The sequence below is a fragment of the Callorhinchus milii genome, unplaced genomic scaffold (assembly GCF_018977255.1).
Source record: "Callorhinchus milii isolate IMCB2004 unplaced genomic scaffold, IMCB_Cmil_1.0 Scaffold1, whole genome shotgun sequence".
In the NCBI taxonomy this organism is placed as follows: Eukaryota; Metazoa; Chordata; class Chondrichthyes; order Chimaeriformes; family Callorhinchidae; genus Callorhinchus; species Callorhinchus milii.
In genome coordinates this window covers 75,832,660-75,847,858 of record NW_024704742.1, presented here as the reverse complement: position 1 = coordinate 75,847,858, position 15,199 = coordinate 75,832,660, and the positions used below count along the sequence as shown (strand labels likewise).

At 45.3% G+C, this 15,199-nt stretch overlaps 2 protein-coding genes across 4 annotated transcripts in view; both read left to right on the top strand.

The window, feature by feature from the left end:
* The window catches only part of arhgef38 (Rho guanine nucleotide exchange factor (GEF) 38), a 39,872-nt gene extending 33,997 nt beyond the window's left edge, over window positions 1–5,875 (top strand). Inside the window, exons 10-14 of the mRNA XM_042332219.1 lie at window positions 787–1,125; window positions 1,547–1,705; window positions 2,638–2,836; window positions 4,510–4,793; window positions 5,662–5,875. Coding sequence (XP_042188153.1) covers window positions 787–1,125; window positions 1,547–1,705; window positions 2,638–2,836; window positions 4,510–4,793; window positions 5,662–5,847 — 1,167 coding nt within the window. The 3' untranslated portion in view covers window positions 5,848–5,875. The remainder of the gene's footprint in view (window positions 1–786; window positions 1,126–1,546; window positions 1,706–2,637; window positions 2,837–4,509; window positions 4,794–5,661) is intronic.
* Window positions 5,876–12,598: 6,723 nt separating this feature from the next.
* The window catches only part of LOC103177674 (broad substrate specificity ATP-binding cassette transporter ABCG2), a 29,533-nt gene continuing 26,932 nt past the window's right edge, over window positions 12,599–15,199 (top strand). For all 3 annotated transcript variants that reach the window (XM_007891954.2, XM_007891953.2, XM_007891952.2), the window contains exons 1-2: window positions 12,599–12,763; window positions 13,982–14,192. In XM_007891954.2, coding sequence (XP_007890145.1) covers window positions 14,002–14,192 — 191 coding nt within the window. In that variant the 5' untranslated portion in view covers window positions 12,599–12,763; window positions 13,982–14,001. The remainder of the gene's footprint in view (window positions 12,764–13,981; window positions 14,193–15,199) is intronic.

Here is a 15,199-nt window from a genome sequence, read left to right as displayed (position 1 = left end):
GCAATGATCATGAATTCTGTTGTGGGGCTTGAGCCCGCAACTCTCTGATTCAGAGGCAAGACTGCTACCAGTGGTGACAAACTAGGCTGACCTTTCAATGTATTCTTGGGGTATACTGCATTGTCAAGACGTGATGTCCTTCATGTGAGGCATTAAAGTGAGGTTTTGTCTGCTTGTTCAGGTGGAGATTGAAGATCCCATGGTACTATTTGGTAAAAGGAAAGAAAATTCTCTCAGTGTACTGGTTAGTAATTGTTCAGTCACTTCATAGCTATTTATGGTACATTGCTGTATGTAGAATGGCTACCACATTCATCTGCAAAACACATGGTCATATACTTTACTGTGAAGCGCTTTGAGATGTCCTTTTGACATAAAATGTGCTATATCAAATGCAAGGATTATTATTATTATAATTCAGCAAACTAAAGCATCAGAAAGTTCACAGGGAGTTCTTACCATCCACCTAGTGAGCACTCAAACCCGCACTTGGTGGCTGTCAAATGACCAACTAGTGACTATCCTCCTTGGTGGGGGGAGGTAAGTGGGGTTTCCTTGGAGCTGAACCTGCTCCAAGATGACATGTTTAGCAACGGAATATCAGAATCGAGCCCAGCCCAACCTCTGAGGCTGTCTTGGAGGTCCAGTTCCTGAGCCAGGTGGATACGCAGTATTCCATTTTCAAGCATACCATCACCCGGCAAATTCAGTCAAAGGAGAGATAAAAATAATTTACCTTCTTTCAAGTCTGCTTTCTCATTGTGTGTTTATTTATTTTTATCCTAGAAAGACAATTTGGAAAGACAAGTTGTGATGCCGCTCGCTGCTCTACAGACTCTGTTTAGCGGTCCTCAGAAACTAATACAAAAGCGTTACGACAAGATGCTTGACTATATCAGCCGCCTCGAGCGCTCTGAAAGTGTGAAGGAGAGAAAAGCTGCAGAAGAACTGAATCTGGCTAAAAAAGACTATGAAGCACTAAACGCGCAGCTAGTGGAGGAGCTGCAGAAGTTTAATAAGGCAGCCAGGACAGTCTTAAATAACTGTATTTATTGTTTTACGGCTGCATTCAGGGATCATATGACTTCAGCTTTACTGGCCTCTCCAGCAGTCAAACATCTACCGGTAGGTTGTGGTCTCAATACAAATAGCCATTATAGAAGTAGTGAAATCATTCATATTGGGGCAAACGGTGCAGGATTTGTAACCAGGATTAGTGCAGAATTCCTAAGTATTGAATCCTGCCCACAGATATGTGTGTGTCACGTCAACTCATGGGCACTTTGCTTCAACGCCATTTCCTTCCTGGCCCGTCAGAGCGGCGTTCCCACAGGTCGCAGCCATCCATGACTCAGGGCTCAGTAGTCATAAAACTTGACTATTAATGTCCATGTGGGTAGTTTATGACCTATTCTTGAGTGAAACCTCCCCAATCCAATTTCCAATACCCTTGTTCCACTCCAGAGTACTAAGAAAATTAAATGAAGTACTTATACTTTAAAGAGCATCTTTTGTGACGCTACAGGTTTCACATTTTCTACTTTAGGCTTCTCTTTCAATGAGCATTGGGAACAGACAGAGTCAAGTCTTTGAAGAAATTCACCATTTGTGGTTTGTTAAGGAGTTCAGTACTGGAACTCAGAGGTTGGTTGAACGGAGGCTCAGCTCAGATGAACGGTTGAAGAAAAGATTGTCGACTTCTATTGTAAGTAAAAGGTCTGAAATTCCTCATAGTTTTCGGAACTGTAGAAAACCTACTTCCAATTGAACAATTTAATGATTTTTCAAATGCTGAAATTGCAAAATGATCAAAGAACATGAGGAGGTTTCAGGCTTCTAGATCCTGAAACTATGATAAACTTTTCAATTGTACAAAAAGGGGTTTAAAATGGGATGTTCAAAAGATTCCCAGTCACTGAACTGAACCGCAGCCTTGCCTACAAATAACAAAATCCTGTGAAACGCTTTGAGACGAGAAAGGCGCCATATTAAATGCAAGGATATTAATATTAATTAGTATTATATTTTATATTAATAAGAATAATTGCAACCCTGTTTTTCACCTAAAATTATACAATTTGCTGAAAATTTGCTTAAGAAATCGCAATCTCAAACACTGGCAAAGGTGGTACTGTAGTCGCCATTTTGCTTGACGACATTCTGAGAAACAGCAGTGATGGTGCTGCATTTTAAACCTCATTGTCTTTTGAATTGCATTGGTGGGAGTAAGGTTGTTTTTAAGTAAATATTTATTTTAAGTGTGCTTTCTAAATTGTTCTGTACTGGAGATTTTCCGATTCTTGGAAGTTTTGTGGAGAAGGTGGTTGAGTGTCTTAATAAACATCTAATTGCAAGTAATACAATACAATGTGCTTTACGTTTATACTGCCCCTTTACTGGGACATGCAGCAACCAGTGTTTGCTGAGCAAAGGGAGCGGCCAGGCCGGGTTGGTAGGATAAATCTAAAATCTAGGAAGCATGTGCCTTGCATTGTCCCATGGGTTTAGTTTCTGTCATCTGAACGTTTGTAGCTTTGACTGTACTATAAATATAATATCGAGCAATGAGTCATCCGATAATGTTGTTGAGGGAGACACCTATTGGTACTTAAGGCTATGCTTCTGTTGTCTCTCAAGCCTGATGCCCCCCATCAGACAGAAGATCACAGGTCAAAGTTATTGTCCGAGCACAGCCCTGAGAAACTATTTCAAGCAAAGAGGAAGTTCAATGCTGCACAAGAGCAAGATGTGTGTCTTTACGAAGGTGAGATTGTGGCCATCCTTGAGCAGCAGGACCCAATGGGGAGCACCAGCAGATGGCTTGTTGACACAGGAAGTGAGTGCTTTCAACATTCAATTCACTTTTACCAGCCTTCACTGTGCTGAGCCCGGCCCACTTGTTAAACATTAGGCCTTAACGTCTTCAGATTTGACCTCTTTCCTAGTGACTTTATGTTTGTAAATGTTTTTGCTTCTAAAGAGAAATTTGCCAAGTTTTTTATAGACAATATGCCTAATTATAAACTTATACTGTACTATATTTAACCAAGTTTTGACAAATAAATTAGCAGTTATGGGGGCCAGGGCCACTTTGTCATACTGTCAGCTGTTTGCTCTGCACAGGAAGTATGTGCTGGTATCTGGCCCCAGAGGACTCATGCCTACATTGTCACTCAGAATATAGAGTCACTGAGCTCTTTTCCTTTGGAATGATGATAGATCAGAAGTTTACCGTGTTCCCTTGAGCTTTTACAAACCCAGCTCCTAACTACTACCTAACTATCCTCCACATCTCATACAAGCCAACATCATCAACCTCTTCTTTACTTCAGGGGCTTTTCAAAACTCTTCTTCGACAATCTTCGAACATCTTCAACCTCTTTACCCTCTCAAGCTACTCTGCCTCTAAATGGACATTTCATTCTAAAGTACAAGAATATATTGTCACTATTGGCAGTGCCAGTCTCCTGTCACGTGAACTGTGGGCCTTTCAATGTATCCTTATTGGGCAATAGAACCACGTGAATGCACAAGTGAATATAAAAGCCAAGTAGCTTTTTAATGAATTGCAAAAGTAATCAAATGGGACATGATCCTGATCTCTCCCGGCATCCTGACCAACAGTCCCCCAGATAAAATTAATCAACAACAAATTACATTTGTATAGTGCCTTCACGTCGGGAGGATGTCCTAAGATGCTGGACAATGAAAGATTTGCACCCGAGCTGGGGTTTGGGATCAGGAGGGGAGGGGAGGAGGGCAGGGAGAGTGGGAGTAGGAGGGTGACTGAAGACCCAGTCGAAGAGGAAAGTCTTGAGATGGGCCTTGTAGTGCGTGGGCGAGATGAAGGGATGGAATTCCAAAGGGGCAGGGAGGCTTGAAGTCTGATCGCTGATGGTTCGGCAGACATAGAGCAGGCCAGAGTACGCCAAATGGAGGGAGCGGACAGGTCGATGTGGCATTAGCAGACCACAGAGGTAGGGAAGAGCAAGCCTGTGGATGGCTTTGAAAGCGAGGTCGAGATTTTGAATTCTATCCTCTGGGGATGGGGAGCAAGTCGAACTGGGTGAGGGAGGGGGTGGTAGGATCACAGAGCTTGGAAGCTTGTGGAGGGAGGAATTGGGAATACTGACAAGCAGGGAGTTCATTTCATATTTGTGGGACATTTGCTCTGCCCAGATTAGCTGCTGTGTTCACCCATAAATACACAGTCACTACACTTTGCAGTAAATCCTGTGAAGTGCTTTGAGAGATTTCAACAATGTGTTATGAGGCTATATCAAATTACAAGGCTTCTTACAGTTTTCTTAATAATAAATAAGGAGCATAAATCGAGAAAGTAGATTGGGAACGAAAAAAATCAAAAATTCTAGGATGTTTGTATTTGGGATCATCCATACAAATAGTTATTTATAAAGACAATCCTGGTTAAGAAATAACTGCTTAGTATGTGTATCATTCAAAGGTAATCTATGAGTTGTCATATTGTAATGCTTTGTTCCTTTGCAGTGACGCAAGGCTACGTGTATTCCTCATTTTTGAGACCATACAATCTTGCGTGTGGACAGAATGTGACATCAGCAGTGCGCTACACTCCTAATGGAGATTTCGATGACTTTAACCTATTTGTGTCGCCTCATTCTGGTGATACAAACAGTGTAAAGAGTCTGCTCTTCAGAGGCAGCAATGGTAACAGTAGTGTGAATGGCTGTCAGGAAGGGATCCCACCCATCCCTGAGCCAGTGCCAAAAGAAAGAAGTGACGACAGTTCAAGTGACCTTGGAGAACATGAGGTGAGAGCAGTTTGCTTGCTTCCTTCTTTAATCATTGAGGTTGAAAAGTTCCCTCAAATTAGAGTGATGCATATCAGGTTACCTACAGGAGGCTCACATTGCTTCCTCAGACTTTTTTTATGCTATGAGAAGTCATTTTCGCTTCAATTTTGCCTTTCGAGCACTTTTTCAAAACCCCCAGTAATCACAGATCATTTTAGCTTTTCCCTAATAAGCACGCAGGGGAGTGGGAGAAGAGTAAGGCCAGGCACTTATAATTGTATCCCTAATATTTTATCTAAAAACATAGACCATAATCTATAGCTGCCGGCAACTGTTACCACAAACCTACTTGTTGCCCAGAGTGACCCGGGTTTATGCTGAGTTGGATGCTATCAGCTGTAGTGCTAAAGTTGACCCAGGTCAGGGAAGGAATAGACCCATCGCATTTCGCCCACAAAATATACAGTCAATTGACTTTACAGTATGTTCTGTGAAGTGCTTTGAAACATCCCAAAGACGTGATAAGGTGCTATATCAAATGCAATTATTAATATTAAGTCAACAAGCATTTCTGCAAATGATTGCTATCCAGTGATTCCTGATGGAAGGTATACAGTGGGTGAGGTCAGGACCTCATTGCAAGTGCAGAGCATATCAATAAACAGCAAGTTTTAGACCTTACAGTCCAACAACAACAACAACAGCAGAAACAAATTGCATTTCTATAGGGCCTTTCACATCAGGAGGATGTTCCGAGTCCAGGCTCATACATGAAAGAATGTCGATCTTGGCAACATATCAGATGGTACTGTGGAAATGGACTACACCAACTTTCCACTACAGTTTGATTTTATTTGTAATATCACTATTTATTTTATTTCTCCAGATTTTTTATGCTGTTTATTCCTTTCAAGCACGGAATGAACATGAACTCAGCCTTCAGGAGCAGGAGCGAGTGAGAATACTGAAGTTCAGTGACCTGAGTGGCAACAAAGATTGGTGGCTGGCAGAGGCTAAAGGGCAAAAGGGATACGTTCCTGCCAACCACCTGGGAAGGATGTCCTATGCTTGACAGCTCATGAGCAATAAGTGTATTAATAGATGAAAGGTGAAAGAGGTATATTTCCTGTAGTAACATTGGATTCACAGCTGTATTCACTGTGGTGTAGCGCGCTGTAGCATTGAAGCCAAGCCCCTCTGTCCAGAATGGTTACTACAAGAGAACAGCTATTTGAGCCAGGTTGTAATATAGCCCTGTACTTGCACTGATTCATTCATCAAACTCAGCTCCATGAATCTAACCTCCCCAAGGCTGTCTCAAAGCTCCCCTTGTCTCAAATATCCCCCTCCCCCACCACCCCCCACCCAAAAAAAATCCTCTGTGTTTATATTTCTCTTCCAATTGAAGACTTTTAAACTTTTTTCATGAAGGACTGATGGCAAGCTTGATAAGAGTAGTATTCAATGTATACATTCAATATAACATTCGTTGCTGAGAGGTCTCAAAGCATTTCACAGGAGTGGAGTTCAGTGTATATTACTAGACAAATTGACCATGTATTTTTATAATGTAAAAATCTTAGAAGTATGAATGTGTGTGTGTGCGCGCATGTGAGAGGGAAAAGTGGCAATATTCTATCTGATCCTAGTAGAACAAGTTGTAGGAAAGTTGACCCACATCCAAAATACTGGCATTGTTATTAAATGCTACTCCTGTGGAGTAATTCTTTGTAAAATGTTAATATACAATGCCGTCTCATACATTAAGCAGAATGTTTAAAAACATTTTTCTCCATTCTAACCTTGTAACTCTTGTTAGTATTTCAAAAGTACATTTAATTGTGGTAGCTGAATTATGTCCTGTGACAATGTGACCCTTGCAACCCTTTTCGGCCAAATGGTGTAATGTATCGCAAACAGTCAGTCATACAGAATGAAGTTCCTCATTCTCGTTCTTCTGAGGAAAGAACGCAGCACAATTTATTTATTGTGTACAACACTGAATGTGGGGAAAACCCTTAACTGGATTTTCTTGTGTCATGACCGAAAAGGGAGTGTTTGGGGTGGTTTTCTGTGACACAATGAGATGGTTAACTAGAAGGGAAAACAGAAGCACAAACACTGAGGAACCTGTTATTGTAATAATCTATAGGTAATCAGTAATGCCACTTACATGATAGTATCAATGCAGATACTGTAACCAGACAATCTGGAACGATAATGTTGTCTAATTTTATGATTCTGTTTGATTGTTAATTGTTCTGTTTAATTGTTGCCTTATATTATTGTGTGTTTTATTTTATTATATTGGAATGTGTTGTCAACCTAATACTCCACTGTAGACTGGTTGCAATATTTTCAGCACAGCAGTAAAAAATATGAAGGAATTTCTGGCATAACTTGGCTTAGGAGAAGGGACAGTAAGAGCAAATCCAAAGATTGTAACTTTATTTTCTGACATGTGCTTCTGTCTCCTCATTGAAGCATTGAGCACTGGCATCAAGTGGTCTATCCCTTTAATGTCCCAGTTTTCGTGTCCAGTTCGCTTTTCATGTAGGATGATTTTTGCACACTAGGCGCTAGAGCCAAAAGGTTGGGATATAAAGCAGCTGGATTCAAACCTGACAATGGTTTAAACTCATGAAGTCCTGTGTGATCCCAGCCACTGTTTAACTAGTTCTGGAGAATATTTGGCGCAGGTTGGCAAGAGCCAAGGCTTGAGGACCCCAAAGTGTATGTTGGCGTACTGCTGGAATTTAACCAGCATAGCTTGCCATTGAGAGTACTGTCAACTTGTCCACCCATCCTGACAGGGCTTTGGATTGCACGGTTTATCGGAGCTGAATGGGAAGAATCCCTTCCCCCTCCCAAGTCCTGATGATGAGCCAGAGGAGGCAGTGGTTGCAGGTATTTCCATGAGTAGGCAGCGTGAATATTTGGAACTCTCATTCTGGTTTAGATATTCTAAAGCATGGTGATAGATTTTCATATCAAATAAAGTTTTCAGTGCCTCTCAGCCCTCGGTAGATACTTTCAGTGTTTCATTCAGTACAAAGCTCTTTGCCTTAACGTCAAATTTATAAAACATAGGTTTTGTGCATTTTAAATTCAGCAACAATGATATCCAGCTGTTCTTGTGAAAATTTCACATTTTATGTGTTTAGTATTTTAAACAATGACCTAATGGTTGTGTGTTCCCATGGGGAAATAATATGGTATCTGTAAACCTCAGTGGATAGATCGATTTACTTGTTGTATAAAGTGATTTATACATGGCTGTTGAATTTAAATTGCAGAATAAAGCCCTTATATTTTTTAATTTACAATGTTGTTTGTAGATTTTGTTCTACACTGAGAAAACTCTTGATACAGATAATCAGCTCAGGCAGGAAGAATAAATAACAATAATAATCTTTGCATTTGATAGAGGCCTTATCATTACCATCAAATATTTCGAAGCACTTCACAGGATTAATAATAATAATAATAATCCTTGGATTTGATATAGAGCCTTATCATATCATTGAGCTGTCTCAAAGTGCTTCACAGGATATACTGTAAAGAAGATTGACAATATTTTGTGGGTGTGATGGGGCAGCCAATTGTGCACAACAGTGTTCCCTCATCAGCCATGGAGTGGGTGACCAATTTTATTTGGAGGAATTGTTAGGCAGGACACTGGGAGAAACTTCCTTCTCTTTTCAATCAGTGCCAAGGGATCTTTAACATCCAACGACTGGAACAACAAAATTACATGTGTATACATGTTAGGAGGACAACCCAAGGTGCTAGACAATCAGTGTTTTGGACCCGAGCTGGGGGTCGGGATCAGGGAGGGTGCAGGGCAGGGCGGGGAAGGAGGGAGACCAAAGGCAAGGTCAAAGAAAAGGGTCTTGAGATGGGTCTTGAAGGAGGCAAGGGAGAGGTAAGGCGGAGGGACTGCAGGATGGAGTTCCAGAGGGTGGGGGCAGAGTGGCTGAAGGCCCGCCCGCCATTGGTGGGGCAGGCAAGGCGGGGGACATGAAGCAGGCTGGAGGCCGGTGAACAGGCAGACAAGATATCGGTTTAACAACAATGAAACACACCCTCAGCACTGCATTGGAGTGTCAGCTTAGACAATGTGATCCCAAGTATTGACATGGGGCTTGAACCCACAACCTTCTAACTCAGAGGCAAGAGTGCCATCACTGGGCCAGGTTGACACACATTTACTGTAAAGTGCAGTGATTACATATTTGTAGGGAAACGGGTAGCCAATTTACCCGACGACAACAAATTACATTTGTATAGCGCCTTCATGTCAGGAGTACACACAACAATCCTCCACAAACAAGTCATGAAGTGAATGACCAATTTGGAGGATTGTTCTACAGGACAGCACTAGAAACTCTGTTCTTATTTTTGAACAGTGCAATGAGATGTTTCCCATTAGCCTGGACGGCCAGATGGAACCTTATTTTAAAGTCTCATCTGAAGAAAACCACCTCTGACAATGCAGCAGTCCCTCAGCCCTGCACGGGAGTGTGAGCCTTTGCCGTGCACTCAAAGTCCTGATGTGGGGTTTAAACCCACAGCCTTCCGATTCAGAGGTGAGAGTGCTATCAACTGAGCTAGGCTGACACATCAAGATGTTGCTTTAAATTGAATTTACGCAAACTCCCTGCTTGTCGGTTTCCCGTACTCCTCTCTCCACAGGCTGCAGATCATCCAGAACTCTGCAGCCAATGTCCTTTCCCACACCAGTCTCAGCGACCCCATCATCCCCATCCTCGCCCGGTTCCACTGGCTCCCCATCACTCAGTGGATACAGTTCAAGATACTTTCAAAGCCCTCCACGGCCTTATTCTTCCCTACCTGTGGGACCTCCTAACCCCCTACCAGCCTGTCCACTCCCTCCGCTCAGTAAGCTCCAGCCTGCTTCACATCCCCCACCTTGTCCACCCCACCATTAGTGGGCAGGCTTTCAGCCACTCTGCCCCCACCCTCTGACACTCCATCCCACAGTCCCTCCCCTCCCCCTCGGCCCCTCCCTTGCCTCCTTCAAGACCCGTCTCAAGATCCTCTATTTCGACTGTGCCTTTGGTCACCCTCCTACCCTTACCCTCCCTGACCTCCACCCTTTCTAATCCCAACCACCAGCTCGGGTGCAGATCCCTGACTGTCCAGCGCCTTGGGACGTTCTCCTGATATAAAAGACGGTATACAAATGTAATTTGTTATCATTGTTCTTCTTGTTATGTTCGATCGCAAGTTACCAGGAAATTTCAGCCACAGACCGCGTACCTCAAAGCTCTCAATAGCACTGCTGTTCAAATGCAGTAGAAACCACAGCTCATTGTAGTTATTCCATGTTTAGTAAAAGGCACGTTGAATGGTGTGCCAGATTTAAACAGGTGTCAATCTCAGTCAGATGGCAGTACTCTTGCCTCTGAAGCAAAGGTTGTGGGTTTAAGCCCCATTGTGGACCTCAGTTCTCGCCTATGCTGACAGTCCAATGTAATACTGGATCAGTGCTACATTGTCGGAGGTGCCATTCTTTGGTGAAGTCTCTGCCCTTCTCTTTTCGAACAATGTTATTGGTGGCCATTAAATATTCCATGACACTCCTGGGAAAAAGGTAGTTTCTCCCAGTGTCCTAATTCAAGACCCTTTTAACAACACTGATGTCAGGATAGCTGACAATCTTCCAGATACATTGGTCAACAACAACAACTCGTATTTATTTAGTGTGAATCCTCTGTGTGTGTCAGACAGGTGTTTAGTGTGATCCTGTGTGTGTGTGTGTGTGTGACAGGTGTTTAGTGTGATCCTGTGTGTGTGTGACAGGAGGGGGGGAGGTGCAGTAGGAGGTGGGGGGAGGTGCAGTGGGTGGGGGAGGTGCAGTGGGGGGGGGAGGTGCAGTGGGGGGGGGAGGTGCAGTAGGAGGGGGGAGGTACAGTGGGGGGGGGTGCAGTAGGAGGGGAGGAGGTACAGTGGGGGGGGGAGGTGCAGTAGGAGGGGGGGAGGTGCAGTAGGAGGGGAGGAGGTACAGTGGGGGGGGGGAGGTGCAGTGGGGGGGGAGGTGCAGTAGGAGGGGGGGGCGGTGCAGTAGGAGGGGGGGAGGTACAGTGGGGGGGGGAGGTGCAGTAGGAGGGAGGGAGGTGCAGTAGGAGGGGAGGAGGTACAGTGGGGGGGGGAGGTGCAGTGGGGGGGGAGGTGCAGTAGGAGGTGGGGGGGAGGTGCAGTGGGTGGGGGGAGGTGCAGTGGGGGGGGAGGTGCAGTAGGAGGTGGGGGGGAGGTGCAGTGGGGGGGGGAGGTGCAGTAGGAGGTGGGGGGAGGTGCAGTGGGTGGGGGGAGGTGCAGTGGGGGGGGAGGTGCAGTGGGGGGGGGAGGTGCAGTAGGAGGGGGGAGGTACAGTGGGGGGGGTGCAGTAGGAGGGGAGGAGGTACAGTGGGGGGGGGGAGGTGCAGTAGGAGGGGGGGAGGTGCAGTAGGAGGGGAGGAGGTACAGTGGGGGGGGGAGGTGCAGTGGGGGGGGGAGGTGCAGTAGGAGGGGGGCGGTGCAGTAGGAGGGGGGAGGTACAGTGGGGGGGGGAGGTGCAGTAGGAGGGAGGGGAGGTGCAGTAGGAGGGGAGGAGGTACAGTGGGGGGGGGGAGGTGCAGTGGGGGGGGAGGTGCAGTAGGAGGGGGGCGGTGCAGTAGGAGGGGGAGGTACAGTGGGGGGGGGGAGGTGCAGTAGGAGGGAGGGGAGGTGCAGTAGGAGGGGGGGAGGTACAGTGGGGGGGGGCGGTGCAGCAGGAGGTGGGGGGGAGGTGCAGCAGGAGGTGGGGGGAGGTACAGTGGGGGGGGGAGGTGCAGTAGGAGGGGGGGAGGTACAGTGGGGGGGGGTACAGTGGGGGGGGAGGTGCAGTAGGAGGGGGGAGGTACAGTGGGGGGGAGGTGCAGCAGGAGGGGGGGGGAGGTGCAGCAGGAGGTGGGGGGTACAGTGGGGGGGGAGGTGCAGTAGGAGGGGGAGGTACAGTGGGGGGAGGTACAGTGGGGGGGGGAGGTACAGTGGGGGGGGGGAGGTGCAGTGGGGGGGGGAGGTGCAGCAGGAGGGGGGGGGGAGGTGCAGCAGGAGGTGGGGGGGGTACAGTGGGGGGGGAGGTGCAGTAGGAGGGGGGAGGTACAGTGGGGGGAGGTACAGTGGGGGGGGAGGTGCAGCAGGAGGGGGGGGGGAGGTGCAGCAGGAGGTGGGGGGGGTACAGTGGGGGGGGAGGTGCAGTAGGAGGGGGGGAGGTACAGTGGGGGGAGGTACAGTGGGGGGGGAGGTGCAGTAGGAGGGGGGAGGTACAGTGGGGGGGGGAGGTGCAGTGGGGGGCGGTGCAGCAGGAGGTGGGGGGGAGGTGCAGTAGGAGGGAGGGGAGGAGGTGCAGTAGGAGGGAGGGGGGGAGGTACAGTAGGAGGGGGGTAGTGAGCAGTGCAGTGAGCTGAGGCCTCAGTGTGTGTGTGAGTGAGTGTGAGTGTTGGCAGTGGCTGAGGTTCAGGGCAGAGTGAGTGAGTGAGTGAGTGAGTGTTGGCAGTGGCTCAGGGCAGTGTGTGTGTGAGTGTGTAGGTTGTGAGTGGCAGTGGCTCAGGGCAGTGTGTGTGTGAGTGTGTAGGTTGGTGTGAGTGGCAGTGGCTCAGGGCAGTGTGTGTGTGAGTGTGTAGGTTGGTGTGAGTGGCAGTGGCTCAGGGCAGTGTGTGTGAGTGTGTAGGTTGGTGTGAGTGGCAGTGGCTCAGGGCAGTGTGTGTGTGAGTGTGTAGGTTGGTGTGAGTGGCAGTGGCTCAGGGCAGTGTGTGTGAGTGTGTAGGTTGGTGTGAGTGGCAGTGACTCAGGGCAGTGTGTGTGTGAGTGGCAGAGGCCAGGCTGCTGGGCACTTACAGCAGTTGCCCAGGGAGTGTGTTTGCTTTTGAAGAAGAGTCACGTTGCTGCAGATTTAAATGTCAAAATCGTATTAGTTTTGACACTCAGTTTAGTTTTCACTTCAGGTGAGTGTGATAAGGCGGTGCTGTTGTCTATTTTTTGTGTGTGGGAGGGTTCAAGACAACTAGTAAGTTAAAACACTATTAATATTTTTTTAAATATATACACACAATAAAGGGACTCATCACCTGCAAAACAGTCGCTACACTTTACAGTAAATCCTGTTTCGGACAATGTGAAAGGCGCTATACCAAATGCAAGGCTCATTATTGTTATATTTTAATATCTTGGAGTGACTGATCGACATTACACGAAACAAAGTCTCTTGGTTTTGAGATTTTTAAAACATTGTTCAAGGTTTTCCGTTTTAGGTGTGGCGTTCAGTTTTCCACACTCCCATTTGTGCTGTCAATCACTGGGATTCAAAATGTTCAAGACCTGCTGTCTTTATTTTTATGTAATAAATACATTTTGGATGTGAGCTACAACTTGCATCTATACAGCATCTTTCACGTAGGAAAATGCCTCAATGTGGTGCAAAGAGAATGGAGCCCGAGTTGGATGGGACTGGTGTAGGAGAGAGATTGTCTATAATACGCAGGCATTATTATTAATATTCAAGGTTGCAGAAAACAGGACTGGGCCAGGGACTGGATGAAAGAGTTAATGGAGAGCTAAGGGTTGAAGAAAATGCTGATATTTTGCACGCGTTCTGTAATCTGAATATATATTCCAATCTATATCATTTATTTTTTCGAAACCACTTTTTTAAAAAAGAAAATAGATAAGAATTGGTATGTTTGTACACTCTCTCTGGCTGACATCGGAGTCCTGTAGCTCAGTGGTTAGAGCACTCGCTTTGCAAGTGAGAGACCTGAGTTCAATTCCAGGCACAGGGCGAAACCTTGGGCAAGTTTCCTTACTCCACACAGAGCCTAATAATAATCCCTCCAAAACCCAAACCAATAATTAAATTGGTCATTTTCAATCTACGACTGTTTGTGGGACATTGCTGTGCACAATTGGCTGCCGCGTTCGCCCACAAATACACAGTCAATTCACTTTACAGTTTGTTCTGTGAAGCGCTTTGGGACGTCCTCCCGACGTGAACAGCGCTATATCAAACGCAAGGATTATTATTATTATCATCATCGGTTTTATGATGTACTGTATAGATGAAATAACAATATCATGGATTATGGTGGAAAAGGAAATTGAAATTTACCTTAAAAAATACTAGACTGTGAAATGTGGTCTGAACGGACTTTTTATCTATTTTATAGAGAACAGATAACCAGCTGATATGTTCAAATCTAAAGCTGCCAATGCTGTAGCCACGGCTGATAAATATGGCGCTGTGCCTCAGTCAGACAAGTCTGAGCTACCTGCTGGATGTACAGTCACTTTTTACAGCATTTACTACAGAGTGAAAACCAGAAGTGGTCCACCCTACTTCAATAAGGTCAAAATGAAGGAAATTCTAACTGATATCAAGTAAGTACTTTTATCTAGTTGATTATTTTATTTGGTGGGAAACCTGTTGTAGGTCGATTGGCAGATCGCTTTCTGGAGGTAATAATTGCTTAAAAAAAATTAGAATAATAATTTGGTCACTTAATCCACAACGGTTTGTGGGACGCTGCTGTGCACAATTGTCTGCCGCGTTCCACTCACAAAATCTACAATATATTCTGTTAAGCGCTTTGAGACATCTCAACGACGTGATAAGGCACTACATCAAATGCAAGGTTCATTATTATTATTATTTAAATAGGATTTAATAAAAGTAAAAAGATTTTAGAAACCCATAACAATACTTTAGGATGCACCAATACAGGAGATCGAGAGGACGTAGATTTAGATTTGCAAAGGGCAATTTCAGGGCGAACACCAGGAAGTGTTTTTTTTAATTATCCAGAGGGTATTTAATGATAAGAACGGGTTATCAGGAAGGTGGTGAGGTCAGGATATGGTGCTCACTTGAGAAACAACTTGATCCGGTGATTGAGGGAATGGTAGGGTAGGTGTTCTGGAGGTGGGGCGTAAAGCCTTCTTCACTGAACTAATCTTGTGATCCGAAGTATAAAAATATTGAGAAATGGGACATGTTTGAACCGAAGAAACCAACCACAGTATAAAATTGTCTTTCAAGTTGAGTGAAGTGGAGAGGCAGTAACCTGCCAAAATATCTGACACATTGGCTCAGAATGTTACATTACAAAAAATGTCAATTAATCCTTACTTCTGCCATTGGAAAGCTAAAGATCCGGTGACTCCGTTCGAAAAGAGAAGGGCGTTTCTCTTGGTGTTCTGGTCAACAATCCATCAGATAAAATTGGTCGTTCATTTCATGGATCTTTGTGCTTTGAGACAGCTTCTCAAAGTGAAAGATATTATACCAAATGTAAGGATTATTATTATAATTTTCTCTAATATCGTCTCTGGCTGTTTCTCCTTATTACAATAATCCTTATATTTGCAATCCTTTTATAGCTGCATTC